This window comes from Thermobia domestica, chromosome 13 (assembly GCF_964235325.1).
Source record: "Thermobia domestica chromosome 13, izTheDome1.hap1.1, whole genome shotgun sequence".
Lineage (NCBI taxonomy): Eukaryota > Metazoa > Arthropoda > Insecta > Zygentoma > Lepismatidae > Thermobia > Thermobia domestica.
This window is the reverse complement of record NC_137466.1, coordinates 153,562,023-153,579,786: the sequence shown is the minus strand read 5'-3', so window position 1 is coordinate 153,579,786 and position 17,764 is coordinate 153,562,023. Positions and strand designations below refer to the sequence as shown.

The 17,764-nt window shown below is 35.5% G+C and overlaps 2 protein-coding genes across 10 annotated transcripts in view; one reads left to right on the top strand and one right to left on the bottom strand.

Moving 5' to 3' along the window:
* The window catches only part of LOC145668641 (uncharacterized), a 44,194-nt gene extending 40,065 nt beyond the window's left edge, over window positions 1-4,129 (top strand). For all 5 annotated transcript variants that reach the window (XM_081736689.1, XM_081736692.1, XM_081736688.1 and 2 more), the window contains one exon: window positions 3,739-4,129. In XM_081736689.1, the coding sequence (XP_081592815.1) occupies window positions 3,739-3,885 (147 nt within the window). In that variant the 3' untranslated portion in view covers window positions 3,886-4,129. The remainder of the gene's footprint in view (window positions 1-3,738) is intronic.
* Window positions 4,130-9,349: 5,220 nt separating this feature from the next.
* LOC145668640 (uncharacterized) overlaps window positions 9,350-17,764 on the bottom strand; it is a 745,356-nt gene continuing 736,941 nt past the window's right edge. For all 5 annotated transcript variants that reach the window (XM_081736683.1, XM_081736684.1, XM_081736687.1 and 2 more), the window contains 2 exons: window positions 14,805-16,371; window positions 9,350-10,421 (listed from right to left, as the gene is read on the bottom strand). In XM_081736683.1, coding sequence (XP_081592809.1) covers window positions 10,401-10,421; window positions 14,805-16,371 — 1,588 coding nt within the window. In that variant the 3' untranslated portion in view covers window positions 9,350-10,400. The remainder of the gene's footprint in view (window positions 10,422-14,804; window positions 16,372-17,764) is intronic.

Genomic DNA, 17,764 nt, shown 5'->3' with positions numbered 1-17,764 from the left:
ATTGTGCTCGTTGTACCAACCCTGTCTGTTAGCTATCTCTCTGCACCTCACTTTCTGCTGAAAGAGACTGCATTGGAGCATAGGTTGATTAAATCTGTTCCATTCCTCTTGAGAAACTTACCAAAGACTGTCGAGTGTGCGTGGCTGTCGATAACCCAACCCTCGTTTCGACAACGGAAATCTACAAAAATTCATGAGGGATTCGATTAAGCCTATTCACTGAGCAAAACCATACGTTTATTGTAAAAATTAATAACGTGTAACAGTTTCGTCAACTATCCACTTGGCTTCATCAGTTAGTGTCTGATGAAACCAAGTAGATAGTTGGCGAAACTGTTACACGTTATTAATTTTTACAATAAACGTATGGTTTTGCTCAGCTAGTAGTTTTAATTGGATTTAAGTGTACTAAAGCAAAGCTTGCACATGGAAAATATTCATGAGGGATATATTAAAATATTTCACAGGAATATCTGTAAAAGAGATTGCTTGCATTCTCGTTTCACATACTATTCGTTCCATGTACGTCACCGTTTACTTCACCGTATGACTGGACGTTTTGTCCTGGTGAATGACGATGCGAGATATGTCACAGAGACGCTAGAAGATGGCTCTCTTTTTGCCAAATTCCGACAGATACAGCCATACTTCGTCCAAAGTCACTGTAAACTACCTGTCTCCTGAAAGATGGCATTCGTACAGCTTTCGACTGGATGTTATGTGAGGGACGGAGTAGATGAACTTGCTTCTTTATCAAATGTAAATCTTGGGCAATGTACAGCAGCGGAGGAATGTTGTACAGTCCTTGCTATTGTTCTTTGAGACGGAATATTCTCACGAACACCAAGAAAAACACTTTTTGCACCACATCGGAGATCCACCCGAGCTTTCGATATCTACGATGCTCAGTATTGGAGGGTCCAGAAACAGCAGGGGTGCCAGTGTTGTTATGATTCACTACAGCGTTGATCCCTTGCTTTGAGATACGGAAACCTTTTGTCATACACTGTTTACTTATATAGCCATAATTGTAACCAATGGCGGAAAGGATACAAATGCAGCCCTCCCAAAATGCCGTATTTTTTGGAGCTAAATGACCACTCATACATACAACAGATATGCTCAACACACAGCATTTTCGAACTGTTCGTAATAACTTCTTGGACGTGATCTGCTTCCTAGCTATCGAATTCATTACCATAAACCTCAAAAGTTATTTTGTAGAGTTCTTAAATTAAAACTTATAAAACCTGATAATACATTGTATAAATATTTTTAAAAATGCTGTGTCGTCAGAATCATGTTTAACAGAACCTAACCGTAACTTTTTTTTTATAATTTCGCAAGTGCAGATAACAGGTTTAAGAAATCGACCAATTTACTCAACAGAATTATGGAGATATTTAATGTATTCTTGAATTATTAATATTACGCAAAACATCCAATAAAGTATTTAAATTTTGTAACCTTTGTTTAAAATATAATTCTTCTGTTTCAACTTTACATTAACTCCAAACCCCAAGTATAATATAAAGGAACAGTTCCACTTGAGATATTCAACATTTTCTCCCGTTTCCCAACTTTTTCATGAGACTCTGTAAGATATCTATTTCTTCTTTACCCAGGCTTCTCCAAACCTCTACGGAGATTTGATCAGTATCCATTGCGTATCCATTGCTTTCCCTCTTTTCATTTTCCTCATTGCGTTTTCCACTTTTATCCTACTTATCTCTTCCACTTTTTTTCTGTTACCACTTCACCCTCATATACAGTATTTCTTTCTGGTTCTCCTCGTTTGGTAGTTTCGTAAAATAGCCTCTTCACGTGATTTCTGATAGTCATATAATATATGCTGTTGTTTAATTGATATTTGTACGATTCCACGTTTATAAGAAGGGCAGTCATTATGGCGTTGGAGTAATTCCCAGCAAATGTCTCAAAGAGAAAGCAGTGAAAGTAGAATTTGTTGATGTTAGGGTTACGATAGGGTTAAAGACTTAACGGAAGTGAGGATGATTACAGATGCAGATTTACAAGAGAACAAATTACAAAGTTTTAAATTAAGTTTAAAATATTTTCAATTCATTAGTGGGCATTGCTATTTTTTTTTAATTAAGTTATTACCATCTGCTTTCAGCATATAGATCTCAGTGTGACTAACTTCCGGGGCGAAAAATAAATAAATAAAAAAACGTTATATTTTGCCATCCTTGTATAGATTTAATTCATAAGGTTGAAATTTGCTTCCCTGTAAAAGTGGTTGCGAAGAATCTGAGTGAACGCCTGCATACGTCGCTCCATTACGTTATTAGAACAGTCTAAGTTTAGAAACAATTCATTGGATGGCGGATTGTTTATCCAACTTCATAGTGAAAACGATGAATTTTTCATCCGCTTGCTGCTTCACACAGAAGTTCCTTGGGTCTCAAAAAATAATTATCTGAATCGATTTTACAGTCTCTTTGACTTATTACTAGAATTTTTAGAAAACAGAGACGACGGATTGTATAAAATATTTAGTGAAGTCAATCTACAATTGCAAAGTGATGAGTTGAATTTCATTAAAACAAAAAAATGTCATTGCCGTCTGTGGGGAAACTTCTTTTGTTCAAGTGGAATCAAGCCAGAGGTGAATTTGCCATTTCCCAAATTTATCAGCAGTGTGTGTCAAAAAGGAAAAGTTACATACTGCCAACATTTGGAGGTTCTTCATATCTATTTCAGTGAGTGATTCAAGGATATTTTAAACATGACTATCCCTAATTGTATTTTAGATCCCTTATCGCATTTAAATATTGAGGATCATTTTTGGAAGGGAAATAAATGGAATTCACAAGTGAACTCAAAACAAAAAGTGAATACCAAAAGTGCTGCCCTCACAAAGAATCCTCTACCCTGGATTATGGAAAACAGTGCAGAAATTTCTAGTTGCATTTCCATCTTCCCATTTAGTTGAGTGTGAGTTGAATGGTTTCGCGAATTTGCTTTCAAAGAAAAAAGTACCGATTGCATATAATAGCGCGGCGATTAAAATTTGAACCCGAGATTAACAAAGCAACAAAAATGTTCCAGGTTCATCCTTCACATTTATTTACCATTTTTATTTTGTATTTTTATTTTGTAAATTCTATAGTGTTTTATTACAGTAAGATCATTATTAAGATAATAAATCTCTTAATAAGTAATGCCAATTTTCATACGTATACAATCGTACATTGCTATATGAAATTGAATGAAACAGTGCATAATGTTATTCGAGCATACACTTGAAAATCTTTTCATCAAAGTTAGTATAGTAATACCAGTTTCTAAGATGAAGCATATTGGTCACTACATTTTTAGTAATTTAATGTCATAAGCAGTAATGCATTATTAGTTACTATTTATGTCGAAAACATCAAACGGTAAGAAAGAAGAAAAATGTTATAATGGGGGACGTTAAAAAAAAAATTGTTTTGCAAAGTGGACAGTGGTCCCAAGAGGTTTTTAAGATACAAACATATAATGTTCTAATGCGCAGGTTTTCTTAAGCTGTTGTTACCTCATCGTTTAAAGAGGATTACCGGTGCAGAAATTCGGATAATTGCAAAGAATCGACACCGTTATGTTTTTTTGTTTTTTTTTTTTCTTCGTTCTGTTATATATTACAATTGAGCTCTAGTTATTTCAGTACTTTCTCAGAAGCAAATTACAATGAAATTAATTCATATTGTATTAATTGTTATGTTTCCTTTACAGACACTTCATTTTAAATCAGAAAATAGTTCAGATAGTGAATCCGAATTGATGATACTTGACCAGGATCGAAGGATCAAGAATCAGTTGAAAGTTCAGCTTAAAGGGTTAAAGAGAAAATTATCATACAGAAATATACACAAGAATTAGTGCGCAGTCTGAGTAAATTTGTTTTGTACAACAAAACAGCGATCCATACATTTGAATTAGCTACAAATATATATATATATTTTTTTTTTTCACTATATTCCTGATATTTTGTATGATTGGACTTGAACTAACACTAAAAAGAGGGAACAAAATTTGTTACATTGTACTTCTAGAATTTTGAAGTAGAGTATTGCATTTTGTTAATATAATTGAATTAAATATTTCTTTTCTTTAGATGAAATAATGTTTATTATGTAGTTAGAACGAAGGAATCTCAATGCGTATTGAAAAGCCGGACAAGTACTATTGTGTACGATCAGACAGTTTGTCATTCATCCCTACTATTCTTCTACCTTCTCTACACTCGAATGAGAGTCATTTGAGACTGAAAAGATCGCAACTTCTATTTAGTGCTTTCAACATGTGTTATAAATAATCATTTAAGTATTATATGTAATCCAAATATACAGGGTGCGAATTATCTGAGAGGATTTTGCTCCTCAATCACATTTTAGTTTCTGTCAAAAAGTCAACTGAAGCATCCTCCTAGCCCCCGTGTTTAGTGGTAAAGAGATTCGAATATATTTTAAAATTCCAGTCATTTATATCACTTTAGTCTGCTGGCTGAATGCAGAAATGAAAGATTCAAAATACTCAATTTTGGCCTCTTCCTATTTTACGATCACAGCTACCACAATGTACGCATTCTTTTTCGGTTTCCACTATCGTCCAGTGTGCCTATAGTAGTCACTTGCAATCATATCCTAATACCCCTCAATTTGTTTTCGGAGATGTACTAACTACTATAACGAAGTTTATCTATGGATTGACAAATGTTTTTAACTGTTAAAAGTGGGTGTAAACAAGTGGTGTGTACCTTGACAAGTGAGAAGATAAAGAAGTGATAGAAGAAGTATTTCCAGAAACTCCTCAATGAAGAAAACTTAAGTGAAACTGCAAAACTTTATTCATGAATCAAAGACTTATTCGGCCTGTGACTATGCAGGTGGAAAATGCCATGAAAAAAAGATGAAAACTGGTGAAACCCCAGAATCGGATAATATCCGTATTGAAGCATGGAAAAGTTTAGGTAAAGAAGGATTGCAGTGGTTTACTCGACTTTTTAATAGAATATTAGGAACAGAAATATACCAAAAGAATGAGGAAGCAGGTACGTTGTGCCAGTTTATAAAAACAAATGAGATATACAACAATGTGGCAACTACAGGGGAATTAAACTTACAAGGAACAGACATGAACATGTCAACTGGAAAGTCATGGTTTATAGTTCATTCTCTTCAGCATGAAACAAGCTTTCCAGAGGTGCTATGTATTGGGATCCATAACATACTTGAACAGGGAAAATTGGGAAAATGTCGGGAAATTTCCCCCCAGAAATTCCTCCCATCAACTTTGGACCCCTCTGGAGTGGCCTCGGGTAAAAACACACAATGCAAATGTATCTCGAAAAATACTATAAGAGATAAGAAATGTGTATACCAAGTTTTGTGTTGATAGTAGGGATGGGCAAAACCGGTTTTTATAAAAACCGAAACCCGAAAAACCGACATTTCAGTTTTCTCCAAAACCGGTTCGGTTTTCACCGAAACTGGTTTCGGTGAAAACTTTTCGAAAACACATAAGACTATTTCTGTGGAAATGGATTCGGTTTCCGGAGAACAACGAAACACCATTCTGGTCAGAAGTAGAACAAATTTTGAAAAAAAAAAAAAAAAAAAACGGAATCGGTTTTGAAGAAAACCGAAACCGAATGAGGAAAAACCGAACCGGTTTTGGAGAAAACCGATAACCGGTTTCGGAGAAAACCGAACCGGTTTTGAAGAAAACCGAAACCGGATGAGGTGAAAAACCGAACCGGTTTTGAAGAAAACCGAAACCGGATGAGGTGAAAAACCGAACCGGTTCTGAAGAAAACCGAAAAACCGGTTTTTGTGCCCACCACTAGTTGATAGAGAATAGGCATGAGGGAAAAGCTTGTATACCAATACAGACTTTCCCCTCACATCTATTCTGTCTATCAAAACAAAACTTGGTATACACATTTCTTATCCTTTATAGTATTTTTCGAGATACATTTGGATTGTGTGCTTTCATCCGGGGCCACTCCAGAGGGGTCCAAAATTGATGGGAGGTATTTCTGAAGGGAACTTTCCCAACATTCTTCCAATTTTCCCTGTTCAAGTACGTTATGGGTCCAATACATAGCACCCCTGGAAAGCTTGTTTCATGCTGAAGAGGATGAACTATAAACCATGACTTTCCAATGAACAGTGTTGATGCAATAGCTATTTCACTGCGAATCTACGATTTTCTTTATACTAACGCGGTTAAATGGACCTCTGAGACTTACTCCGTTGTCCATGGCACCTATTTTTTTGTGTATGAACATATCTTTGTAATGTTTATCGAATGGACTAGGTTTGATTCGGATGTCTGGTTGATACGTTCATGTCCGTTCCTTGTTAGAACCATGCAATGAAGTTTGGGAGAGAGTGGTAGAGAGGGAAGAGACTGAAATGACAAAACTAATTTGGTTTTATACCACGACAATCGACAACGGATGCAGTATTTGTACTTTTCCATTAGCACCCTAAGTGCAGAGAATACCAGAGTTTTATCAAACGATATATAGCAAAATATTACAGCTTTTGTAGAATGTAAACATGATTTGAACGGATAGCTGTAGCTTGGGTGGATTCCTCTGTATCTTAATGTGCTTTTGTATAGGAAAACTGTAGTATACAAGTAGCTTTCAGAGCAAAATTTTGTACTCTTCCTGTACCTATATTGGATATTTCCGCCAACGTTACGTTTTACAAATCTCTCTCTACTTTGCAATAAACTGAATATGCTGACAAGCAGTATGACACATGTTAAGTCTACTTGTAATGAGAATTAATATTGATTTGTTCATAAATACTGCACAATTTATGATTGCTATAGTATATTTCAAATTTCAAACTTGTTAGTCAAATTTAAAGTAGTAATACAATGTCTAATTCAGCTGCTGAAAAGAGATAGACCCGATAAGCATTGTCCAGAAAGCTAAATATATCAGATTGGTGCAAATGAAATGTCAACTTTGAAGTCTGGTGGAAACTCACCTCAGCAACACAACACAGGGATGATATAAGGTCGCGCGTCTAATGTGGCAATCTGTACACATACCGCAGCCAGGCTGGGGTATCCAGTCAGAAGGCAGCGTCTGTTGAACAGTATCGTATGGAAGTGCACCATAGAGAAAACACAATTGCGAATTATTTTTCTTTACGAACATTGCACAGAAAGCCGAAAAAAGTTAACAGTACATTTGGGACAGGAAGGGCTAATGAACACACCATTCGCCGACGGTTTGTTTTGGTGACAGTGTTGCAAAATAAGCTCCATAGGCACCGACCAACATCAAGTTTGGGTAAACTAATCAGAACACCGTGGAAGCAGATCCTAGGAAAATGTTCGTGCCATTGAAGACGAGTTAGTTATACACCATATGATTGTCGTTTCGCACCTCCGTGCACCTGTAAGGTGAAAAAGTAACTCACGACGGCTACATGAACTAACACCAGCCAATAAGAATCGACACCTCGAGATGTGTAATTCCCAGAATGTTAAGCAACAACTGGGAAAGTTTCCTGCATCTGATTGTCATGCTATGACAATTCAAAACGGTCAGGATAACGGTTGGATCGTGATCAACTCCAGGATAATTTCCTAAACCACTACTTCACCCCAAAAAAATGTGTTGTTGCTAGTGTGGTGGTCCATGGTGGAGTAATCCATCATATCATTTTCAGGCGAGATCAGACCGTTACAATCTTGAATTTGACATGCATCAAGTTGTCCGCAAGCATCCAGCAATGATCAGTTGACATGGTTCTCATATTACATGATATTGCTTGCCCACATGTCGCGCAAAGCACAGTGAGACGATCTATGAAAAGTGTGAAACTCTTCCTCATCTAGCGTATTCCCCTGATTCTCTGACTACCACTTCCTCCGGAATCTCTTATCAGTTCTTGGCAGGGAAGACCATGATGATCGGGCGGTGCAACATGCGGTTGAGTACTACTTCGCATCGGAGATTCCAGACTTCCTTCGTCACAGAGTCGAATAGTTAACTAAAGTATGTGATTGCAGACGGTGGCTACTATTTTGATTAATTAGGCATTGCACTTTTCACCTTTTTGGCCTTTGGAAACGACTCGCCAAGGTCAGACATTTCATTAGCACCAACTTAATATTTTAAGGTATTTTATTTTAAAATTTGATTTTCATGTATATTTTAATTTCAAGTAACGTTAGACAGATTCTTTCGCATTCTCCACGCCAATGCCATCAACTAGAATAGCAGGGTTGGTTATCCCAAAATTTGTAGATGTTATTTATTTATGTATTTATTAAGTATACCAAATGCATGGATAAAATAATTAATTATTCAACTTAAAATAGAAGGACTATCTTTTTTGTGTTTAGCGACAAATAGTTTAGATTCTTTTTCTCCTGCGTTCATCTCTGCAAATTATAGGCTTTCAATAACACACTTTCACCTCAGTGTTATGACCTAAAAATGGAAGATAAGTATAAGTATCCTCAAAATTTAGACTAAAAGTGCAGAAACTTTAATACTATTTTCAAGTATTTGGAAAGCGAAGGAGCATGTTACACCTCTGATGATTGGAGACAGTTTTATTCAATTTCACGTTAGTTGAACACTACAGAAATCTTTCGAACTGTTGGACTACGATATCACAAATTACATTATATGAGATTTTGAGTTTAATGACCTGGCTTTTCCGTTCGTTCTTTTTCAGTCAATAACTTGCCTTATAGTAGCAGATGTTTGAACGTTTAATTACCTAATTACAGAGAAAAGTAGTATAAACGTTTGTTGAGCAGTAAATGTTAAGGTGGTGATACTAGCCGGACGTTATTAGTTTATAACAATTTTGGGTAGAAGACCAAACAAGATATACTAAAATTATTACCCCGTGTTTTAAAATCTGTCACTATTTCAATTTACACAATATTTTCTTTTATAAATACAGCAAGACATTTGTTATATAGTGTATTTTTGTAGGAGTATGAACTAAGAATTAAAGTGATCTCAACTACAGCTTTAGAACTGCAGGGAAAATCCATTGTCACGGAAAGGGAAATAAATTCTACAATTTCAATACACATTTTCTTCAGTTTCACTTACATTGATACTGTAAATTGTACAAATCAATGAAAAATACATACCACGAAAATACTGGAATATTACGTCTATGCTTACGCAAAGTTATCAGAAAATTGTCCGAGGTATGTAGTAGGAGGTCTACAGAACGATGCAACAACCTGAGCTAAGCAACAAATAATTCCACTAGAATAGTGTTTATCTTCAAAACAGCTTACATGATTCAATGAGTTTAGGTTACAAGTAACAGAAAATTAACAAACAAGATGATTTTGTAAAGAAACAATTTATTGCAGTATTTATATAAAGTATGATACATTTCTTTACTATACATTACAACTTTACCGGACTTAATACAACACAAGGGATCTAAAAATTTCAACAAAAATTCAATCTGATTTTTTTTTTTTTTTTTCTAAATGGTAATTTCACAAATAAATGTTAACTAAATTACGAACTACTCAATACTTTACCCTTGCCTTGTGTTTTCAATTGGGACCATACATACAATTTTTAAGTAACATGAGTAGCTATACTACCACAGTTGTATGAGCATTCATATATAGGATAACCCTTCATTCTAAGGGTGATTGCACTGTATAATACGATATTACACGATTATTACACGGTTACATACAGAAATACTACAAACATAGTTTACATATGTGGCTATTAAGTTTCAGCAAGTAGCTGTCTATGAAAAATATAGAGAGTAATTTATATTATATAAAAATATTCCACTGAAAATTTCAATGGTTGGAATGACAGGAAAGATTTGTCAGAAGATAATACACAAAATCCAATAAAATTTTCCTTCTTTCATATACATATATAACCTAAACATTGCTTCGTAGTTAGTATGATTTATAACAATTATAAAAGAAAAAATTTAGTTGTATAGTTCAAATCTCAAAAATTATAGTTTAGTTTTTTTTATACATATGTGTAAATATATGCATGTAGGAATACATGTACTTTATACTTCAACTTTAATATTTATATGAATATATATATTTCCTTTGTAATATATTAGAATCCTCAATATTATTAGATAAGCTTTTACACATTTGAATACAATGTCATTCGGTTTCGCACATTTAAACATTCATTCAAATGCATGCAATTCTCTCTCTCTCTCTCTCTCTCTCTCTCTCTCTCTCTTTCGCTCGCTCGCTCATACGAACACCTTTTACTCAAGTTTATACAAGTCGTTGTCCATTTGACAATAGTACAGCACCAATCCTTTTTCCCCACTTAGCCTTTTGAAAGAACCTCTAAGGCTAATATGTAGTTTATAAGTAAACCCTAACATTCCCCTTCACTTGAAAGTTAAACCAGTCTGTAAAAAAGAAAGAAAAAATATATTAAAAGGAAATAATTACTTCAATACTAGGACATATTAGTAATATCTTATTTCATTTAAAAATCGATAAATAACCAGCACAAAAAAAATAAAACACAGAAATAAGCAAGGAAATTTTCAACGGAAAAACAAGTCATTACTTCAAATGGCTGTTTAGTTTGCAAATATTTAATTTTTTAAAAATAAATTCGTAATAAAAAACCAGTTAGTGTAATATTTTATAATATTACACTAACTGGTTTCTTATTACGAATTTATTTTTAAAAAATTACATATTTGAAAACTAAACAACAACAATAAAAAAAACAAACTAAAGTGTAGTATTTCACAATACAATAGGGTTACATTTAACCTTAAGAATGACCTTATTTTGGACGGTAATAATTATGCACATGGAACGTGCCGGCAAGGACATGGGTTGTTTGAATGGGCGTGACCTAGTTTCAGAAAACTGCCGTTAGATGTCAATCAATGCGTCTTCTCAGTTTGCAGTCAGAAGTAAGATGGCGTCCGCTCAACAGAAGGAGTTTTGTATGTTGTAGTTTGCAAAGACTGAGTCAGTGATTTCGGTCCAGCGTACTTTTCGTCGGCGTTTTGGCATTGATCTGCCTGCACCCTAAAACTTTCGTCGTTGGTATCGCCAATTTGAAGAGACAGGAAGCTCGTGCAAAGGTTCCGATGAAATGGTGGGAACAATTCGCCAAACGTTTGAGCGGAGTGCTGCTGCTGATTGATGCATAGAGCATTTGTAATAGCATAGCTAAAACTTGAAAATTTTATGGGTATTTTACAATTTATATCATTTTTGTAGTATGTTTTTATCAGTACATATGGACTTTTAAAAATCAGGTCATTCTTTCTGAAACACACTGTATTTACTTTTATATTATTATTACGATATTTACTACATCTTCTCGGGTTCGGTTTTCGTTTACTCCAAGTAACTTTTCTTACACTGATTTGACAAGTTCTCCCAGACAGATGATTTGAGTTGCTTCGAGCATTAAATGGAAATAGTGTCTAGAATTTTTTTTTATTTCTCTCTTGTATGGTAAAAATTAAGAACTAGGAAAGTCCTACGAGAACAGAAGTTTTTAACAATCATTTTGAATCATATGACGAAACGAAAGTTAGCAGATAACTGAGTAAAAATATTTCGAGTGAAAAGAAACAAAACTGACAGGGGAAAAAAGAAAATAGAATAAATTTCTAATAAGCTTTCTGTAGAATTATAAAATATAAATAATAATAATAATAAACTGCATATGCATTATGCATATAATTAAAGAAACAAACTAACCAACCACAAGGTCCAATTTGAATGTAATAATAGGAATCAGTGTATAGAATTTTTATCAAAAATTTGGAAATGATATTCAGTTATATCTTTACATTTTTTTTACATTTTTTTAAAGAAAATGCCATACAGATGATGATGAACATAGATATCTTTTGGAAGTCAAGTTAGGGGGAAAGAGATACTTTTATCATTATTATTATTATTATTATTATTATTATTATTATTATTATTATTATTACATAATTTCCTTGCCTTCTTTCATACCACACACTTTCCAGGTTCCGAACTTATTTCTAAATTTTCCCCTAATTCTTTAAGTCACTAAGAACAAATTACTACGATAACTCACCCCAACTTTTGCTCTTTCCGCTAAATAGTGTGCAGCATACACTTTAGAGTATTCCATGCTTTGTGGATACACGAATACAAACGACAATTTCTAGTTATATGACTCAACTAACATACAGTGAACTATAGATTATCCACAATCTTCCTTCCCTTTCTTGTTTCTTTTGTTTGATAAAACGTAATAATAATAATAATACATAAATAAATAAATTAAATAAATAAATAAATAAATAAAATAAAAACTTCAATCACAAAGAAAAGTGTTTTAACTTGAAACAGCAAAAGCAGTTTATGATCTTTATTTATTGTTTTTAAAGAAACCAACGAACTTGTTAAATCATGGTTGTATATGTAGGTCCCCCTACTGAAAAAAACATTTTCGTATTGGCGTGTCCTTTTACGGAAATTTTGCGGAATATCCGCCTAATCTGCTTCACTGTTGTCACGCTACGCAACTGTATTACATAATTCACAAACCATATTCACTAAGAAATTACCGCCAGATACTAAAAAACTTTGAAAAGACTATTAGTTTCATGAAAGGTTCTAATGACTCAGTAGTATAGTTGACAGAAGAAGGAACAGTAGCAGGAAAAAAGCAGAGATTTCACAACACTAGTCGTGTTCCTATACCTATAATAGTTTTGTCTTACAAGCAAGGATAGAGAAAAGTGGCTACCCTCAATTTCACTCTGAAATTACATCAGATCTTCTGGTTTGCTTCATTTTCCATATTTCCTCCAAACTATCAGTGTAATATGAGACGCCATCGACAGAAAAATAAGTAAACAATAAAATCTTTGAATTAACGTCCCACGATTATGCCCGTTAGGCTAAGGAAGATCATGATTAAAGCAAGAAAATGATAATGGAAGAATTGGTGGAATGACAAAGTGGAAAGAAAAGGGAGTACCCGAGAAAACCTACGAGCATGATGATATCCACCACAAACTTACTTGGCCGGGGATCGAACCAGGGACCCCATGTATGAGAGGCAAGCGCTCTACCACTGAGCCAACGTGCCCCCGAGACGCCATGGAAGTAAGCTGTGTAAGTTGCTTTGTTTAACTTTAAATAGTGAAATTTGAAAGTGAAAGCTCAACGTGAAGGAAGTTCTTAATTTGGTCACCGAGCTTGTAAAAGATTTCATCCATTAGAATAGAATCAAAGCAAACGAAAGGATGACTGCGAGCCAAGATTCGCACGAAACATTATCGATATACTAATCAAAGACTGCATAATAGGTGATGTAACTGTACAGTGAGCTTAATGTAGAAAGCTTACAGTCGTCAAGGAAAAGCTCTGCAGAATCGGATTACAACCAATTGGAAGACAAGCCCAGGTTTAGAAGAACAAACGATTCCTCAAAGATTTCCGAAAAGAATAGGAAAGAAAGCCACCGTCTGGTCCCGTAACATTGACATTGATGAAAAACAAGCAAATCATGAAGTAATTTACTTGGTCACCCTTAAAGAACATGTTAAAGATATTATTTTATACTTTGAGCTGTGTAAACAAACTTATTTCAAACTGCTCTTGTTTGCCTAGTACACAATAACCAATTGCGCTTTCCTTGCGACACATTATCGAATAAATAGCGTTGCAAAATACGAGGGGGGACCCAAAAAAAACGGGAATTGTGTTGCAGTGGGGAGGGAGAGTGGGGGAACCCATTGTTGTACCGATTGTTCGTTACGATCGCGTCACCTGCGTCAGTGTGCGAAGTTGTGTCGCTGTGAGTGCATCGGTTCGCTCTTGAGAGTTTGTTTAGTAAACCAACTTTTTCCAGTTCGGCGAAAACGTGATGGCAGATTATCGAGGCGGCTGTGAAATTTGGTTTCCTGTTGGGGAAATCGGCAGCGGAAACTACTGTAATGCTGAAGACTGCTTATGGGGATGCTGCCCTAAGTAAAACCAGAGTATACGAGTGGTTTGCACGTTTTAAAAATGGAGAACTGTCAATAGAAGACCAACCCCGTTCAGAACGCCTCTCAACGGCAAGAACTGACGAAAACGTCGAAAAAATCAATGCCCTCGCTCGCGAAGACCGTCGCCGAACCATTAATCAACTCTGTGAGATGTCTGAAATATCGTGGAGTTCAATTCAGAGGATTTTATCAGAAGATTTGCACATGAGAAGGGTTGCAGCCAAATTTGTCCCTCGCCTTCTCACAGACGAGCAAAAGGAGCGTCGACTTGAGGCATGTGTTGAACTTCAAAATCAGCTCAAAGAGGACCCTGACTTTTTTGCCAAGGTGATTACTAATGATGAATCGTGGTGCTATGGCTATGACCCCGAATCAAAGCAGCAATCAAGCCAGTGGAGGAGGTTTTGCCACTATGGAGGAGGTAAAACAAAAATCGCTGGAGGTCATAAAGAAGATCCCGATAAGTGATTTTCAAAACTGTTTTGAACAATGAAAGGATCGTTTGCAGAAATGCGTTGAGGTCCATGGACAATACTTTGAAGGTGATGAAAATTTGGTGTAAAAATATTGAGAAATAAAGAAGTTACGACGAAATTCCCGTTTTTTTTGGGTCCCCCCTCGTACTTGGTTTGGAAGATACATGGAAAATAAGGCAAATCATAAAATACTATATAGCGAATGGAACAGGGTGAAATGGAAAGCAGTTCTGAGTAGGTCATAAAGAGCCATCCACAGTCCGTTATAAGTCAACTTTTAGTAAAAGTATAATAGCAAACATCTTACCTTTCTTAGGTTCCCTCGGCCTCCAAAACTCCTGATAGCAGACATTAGCTGATCTCTTGGGTTCGCTGCTAGCGCTGGCGCTGACTGAACCGGTGATGGCTTTTTTAACGTGACTTGGCGAACAGTTGGTAGAGTTGATGATGATGATGATGACTGTGGCACCACTGTTAACGTTGGTGCAACAGGTGCTGGCGGCGGAGGCGGAATTGGAGCAGTCATAGACATATTCGTTTTATTTGCAGCTGCAGGTGGTGGTGGTGGAGGAGGAGGTGGTAAGGTTGAATTAGTTTCGACAGGCCTAACAGATGTCGTCGTTGATGTTTCGTTTGAAGAAGCTTTGAATCCTTTAACAACAGGGACTACAGGAATTTCCTTCCTCACCTCCTTCGAAGGCTGCGGTTGTTTTTCAACGTATCCGTTGATTCTCACGGTAGTGGAACCAGGACGATTTTTATTCTCCTGAGACTCGGAAGACCCGTTTAAGCCAATCACTGATGTATAACGTTTCGGCTGCTGCTGTTGTGATTGATGCGAAAATCTGTTTGGCACGCTTTCGTAACTACTTAATGTGAAATAAGCACCAGTTGATTTACTACCACTAAAGTTACTATTACTACTAACAATATCGCTAACAGGCCGTGTTTTAGGAGCAGTCTTTGGTCGCAGCTTAACTTGGTCGGTTGTCTCTGTTGGGACACTAGGTTTGTTTTCAATATGTACATCTTTATTCGTAAATATATAGGTTTTAGAGTTATTACTTTGAGCCTGAGAACTAATCGTTATACTGGGCTGACGCTCGACTGTTTTACGTCCGTCACTTGCCTTTTCCATAAACTTCTTCGCTAGTGTTCCTACGCCAACTATATTGTCCTTCGATACATTTCCGTTCACTAACGTTGAAGATATATTCGATTGTTTAGAAGCAACGATTGCAATGTCTGTTTCATCAGTCGCTGACGGTCTCCTAGCATTGGCTACAAGTTCTTCCCGCGTAATACGTACATTGTCCTTTTTAGCACTCTCACTCTTTTCTTTATTCACTATTTGTACCGCATTATTGAGTTCACTATGCAGGTCAGGCGGAAATCTTGGTCTGTTGCGCGACAGAGTAGAAGTAGCAGCAGCAGCAGTAGTGGTGGTAGTGGTTGTGTTGCTGCTCTGAGGTTGTATAGCAGCCTTTCGTGCTTCAACTACTACTTTATTAACTGATGGTCCTGTTCTAGGTATTGTCTCCGTTTGAACAGAAGAACCTGATGATGATTGCACTGTTTGAGCATTAGTACTAACCCTAGCACCCAACGGAACATGACCAACTGGCCCCCTCACATTCATTCCTTGGCCTACTCCTATCCTATAATCGTTGTCTAGCTTAATACTGACTTCGCTTTTTGGTCTTTCATTCCATGTGCCAAAGTTGATGGACGGAGGTCCGCTATATGTGTATCGAGGGCTCGATGTATATCTATCCAGTGTAGCTGATACGTTCGTTGGGCGTGTCTGAGGTTCTGGGTCGATTCTTATATCATCAGTTGAGGACAAATGTTGGCATCTTGGTAATGTACTCGACCTGAAAATAGACAAATATTAACTAAATATAGAGCAAATATTCACACAACGTCAAACTATACTAATTTCAGTGTATATTTCATTGGATAAAATACCACATATTATATAACTACTTTGAATATTAAAAGAGCTAGGTTTCCTTAAAGTGATGCTTACAAGTTATGTAAGCATCACTGTATGTCCAAGTTATGTTTCGCAGCTTAAATTCAAATAAATTACATAATTTGTAAAATGACCAAGTGGAGAAAATGTGAGTACTTCGAAAAAAATTGCGGACATTCATCAGAGTCCACACAACCTAGACAAAACTACGCACCATTCTTTACATCTGCTTCTGTGAGTATACGTGTTTTATTATTGAAAAAAGAAAGGAAGGAAGGAAATACGAACATTTATCAACAGCTAATTTTAACTTGTTACTTATCAAAGTTAAGTGCGTATGTATCAAGTGCCAATTTTGACATGACTGACAAAGGATAATATCCAAATTTATTGATGAAAAGTTGTTAATTGGGAAATAAATGAATGATTGTTTTAGAAATTTATTCGAGGTTCGAAGCTTCCAAGACTGCGTAAAGAGTTGTGTAGATTTTTAGTGTAGCGCGAATCTTAGTTGTTGTACATTGTTTTTTGATTATTTATTCATCTGATTCTTTATAATTTATCATATAGATAATCACATCTCTAACATAAAAATCATCATCATATATAATCACAACTCATAATATTATAATCAAACCTAACCCTATAAAACAAGGAAGAAAAAAATCTACAGGAACTGGAAATTGTTTGCAAATAGTGGTTAGATTCTACTATAATCTTATGCATTTAAAACATTTCTCAAACAACAATTAATCACATTTTACTAATAACATAATGATAATCGGTGAACGGTGTGTTTATTAAGAACACATCTATTGCCATAAGAAGATAACAAATATCGTAATTTGTCACTTTTATAGTTGGAATGGATTATATATGCTATTTTAATATAACATCCTATAGGTATTAAATGAAATTAAACTGATTCGTATACTGGATTTAGAACACAGATAATTGTTGAACAGAAATATTGGTCAAGAGAATCGGAAAATGAAATCTTAGTTGTAACTCACTTGCAGACAAGTTCGTTGTAGTGAAGATAACGAAAAATTAAGGGAATAAAATGGTATATGAAAATTTGATTTATGAATTATACAAGCAAGTTACCTGTACTCATTGTTATAAGTAGGTGCAATAATGTGAAAAGCTTAAATTGTGATCTCGATCATTCTATAAGGTATGAAAGCAAGATAAAGCTATGCAATTTGTCACAGGCGGTGTTGTTTTAGATTTTGACGGATTAAAGCTTCACGATCCTCTACAAATATCCCTGTATCGGCAAATATGACCTG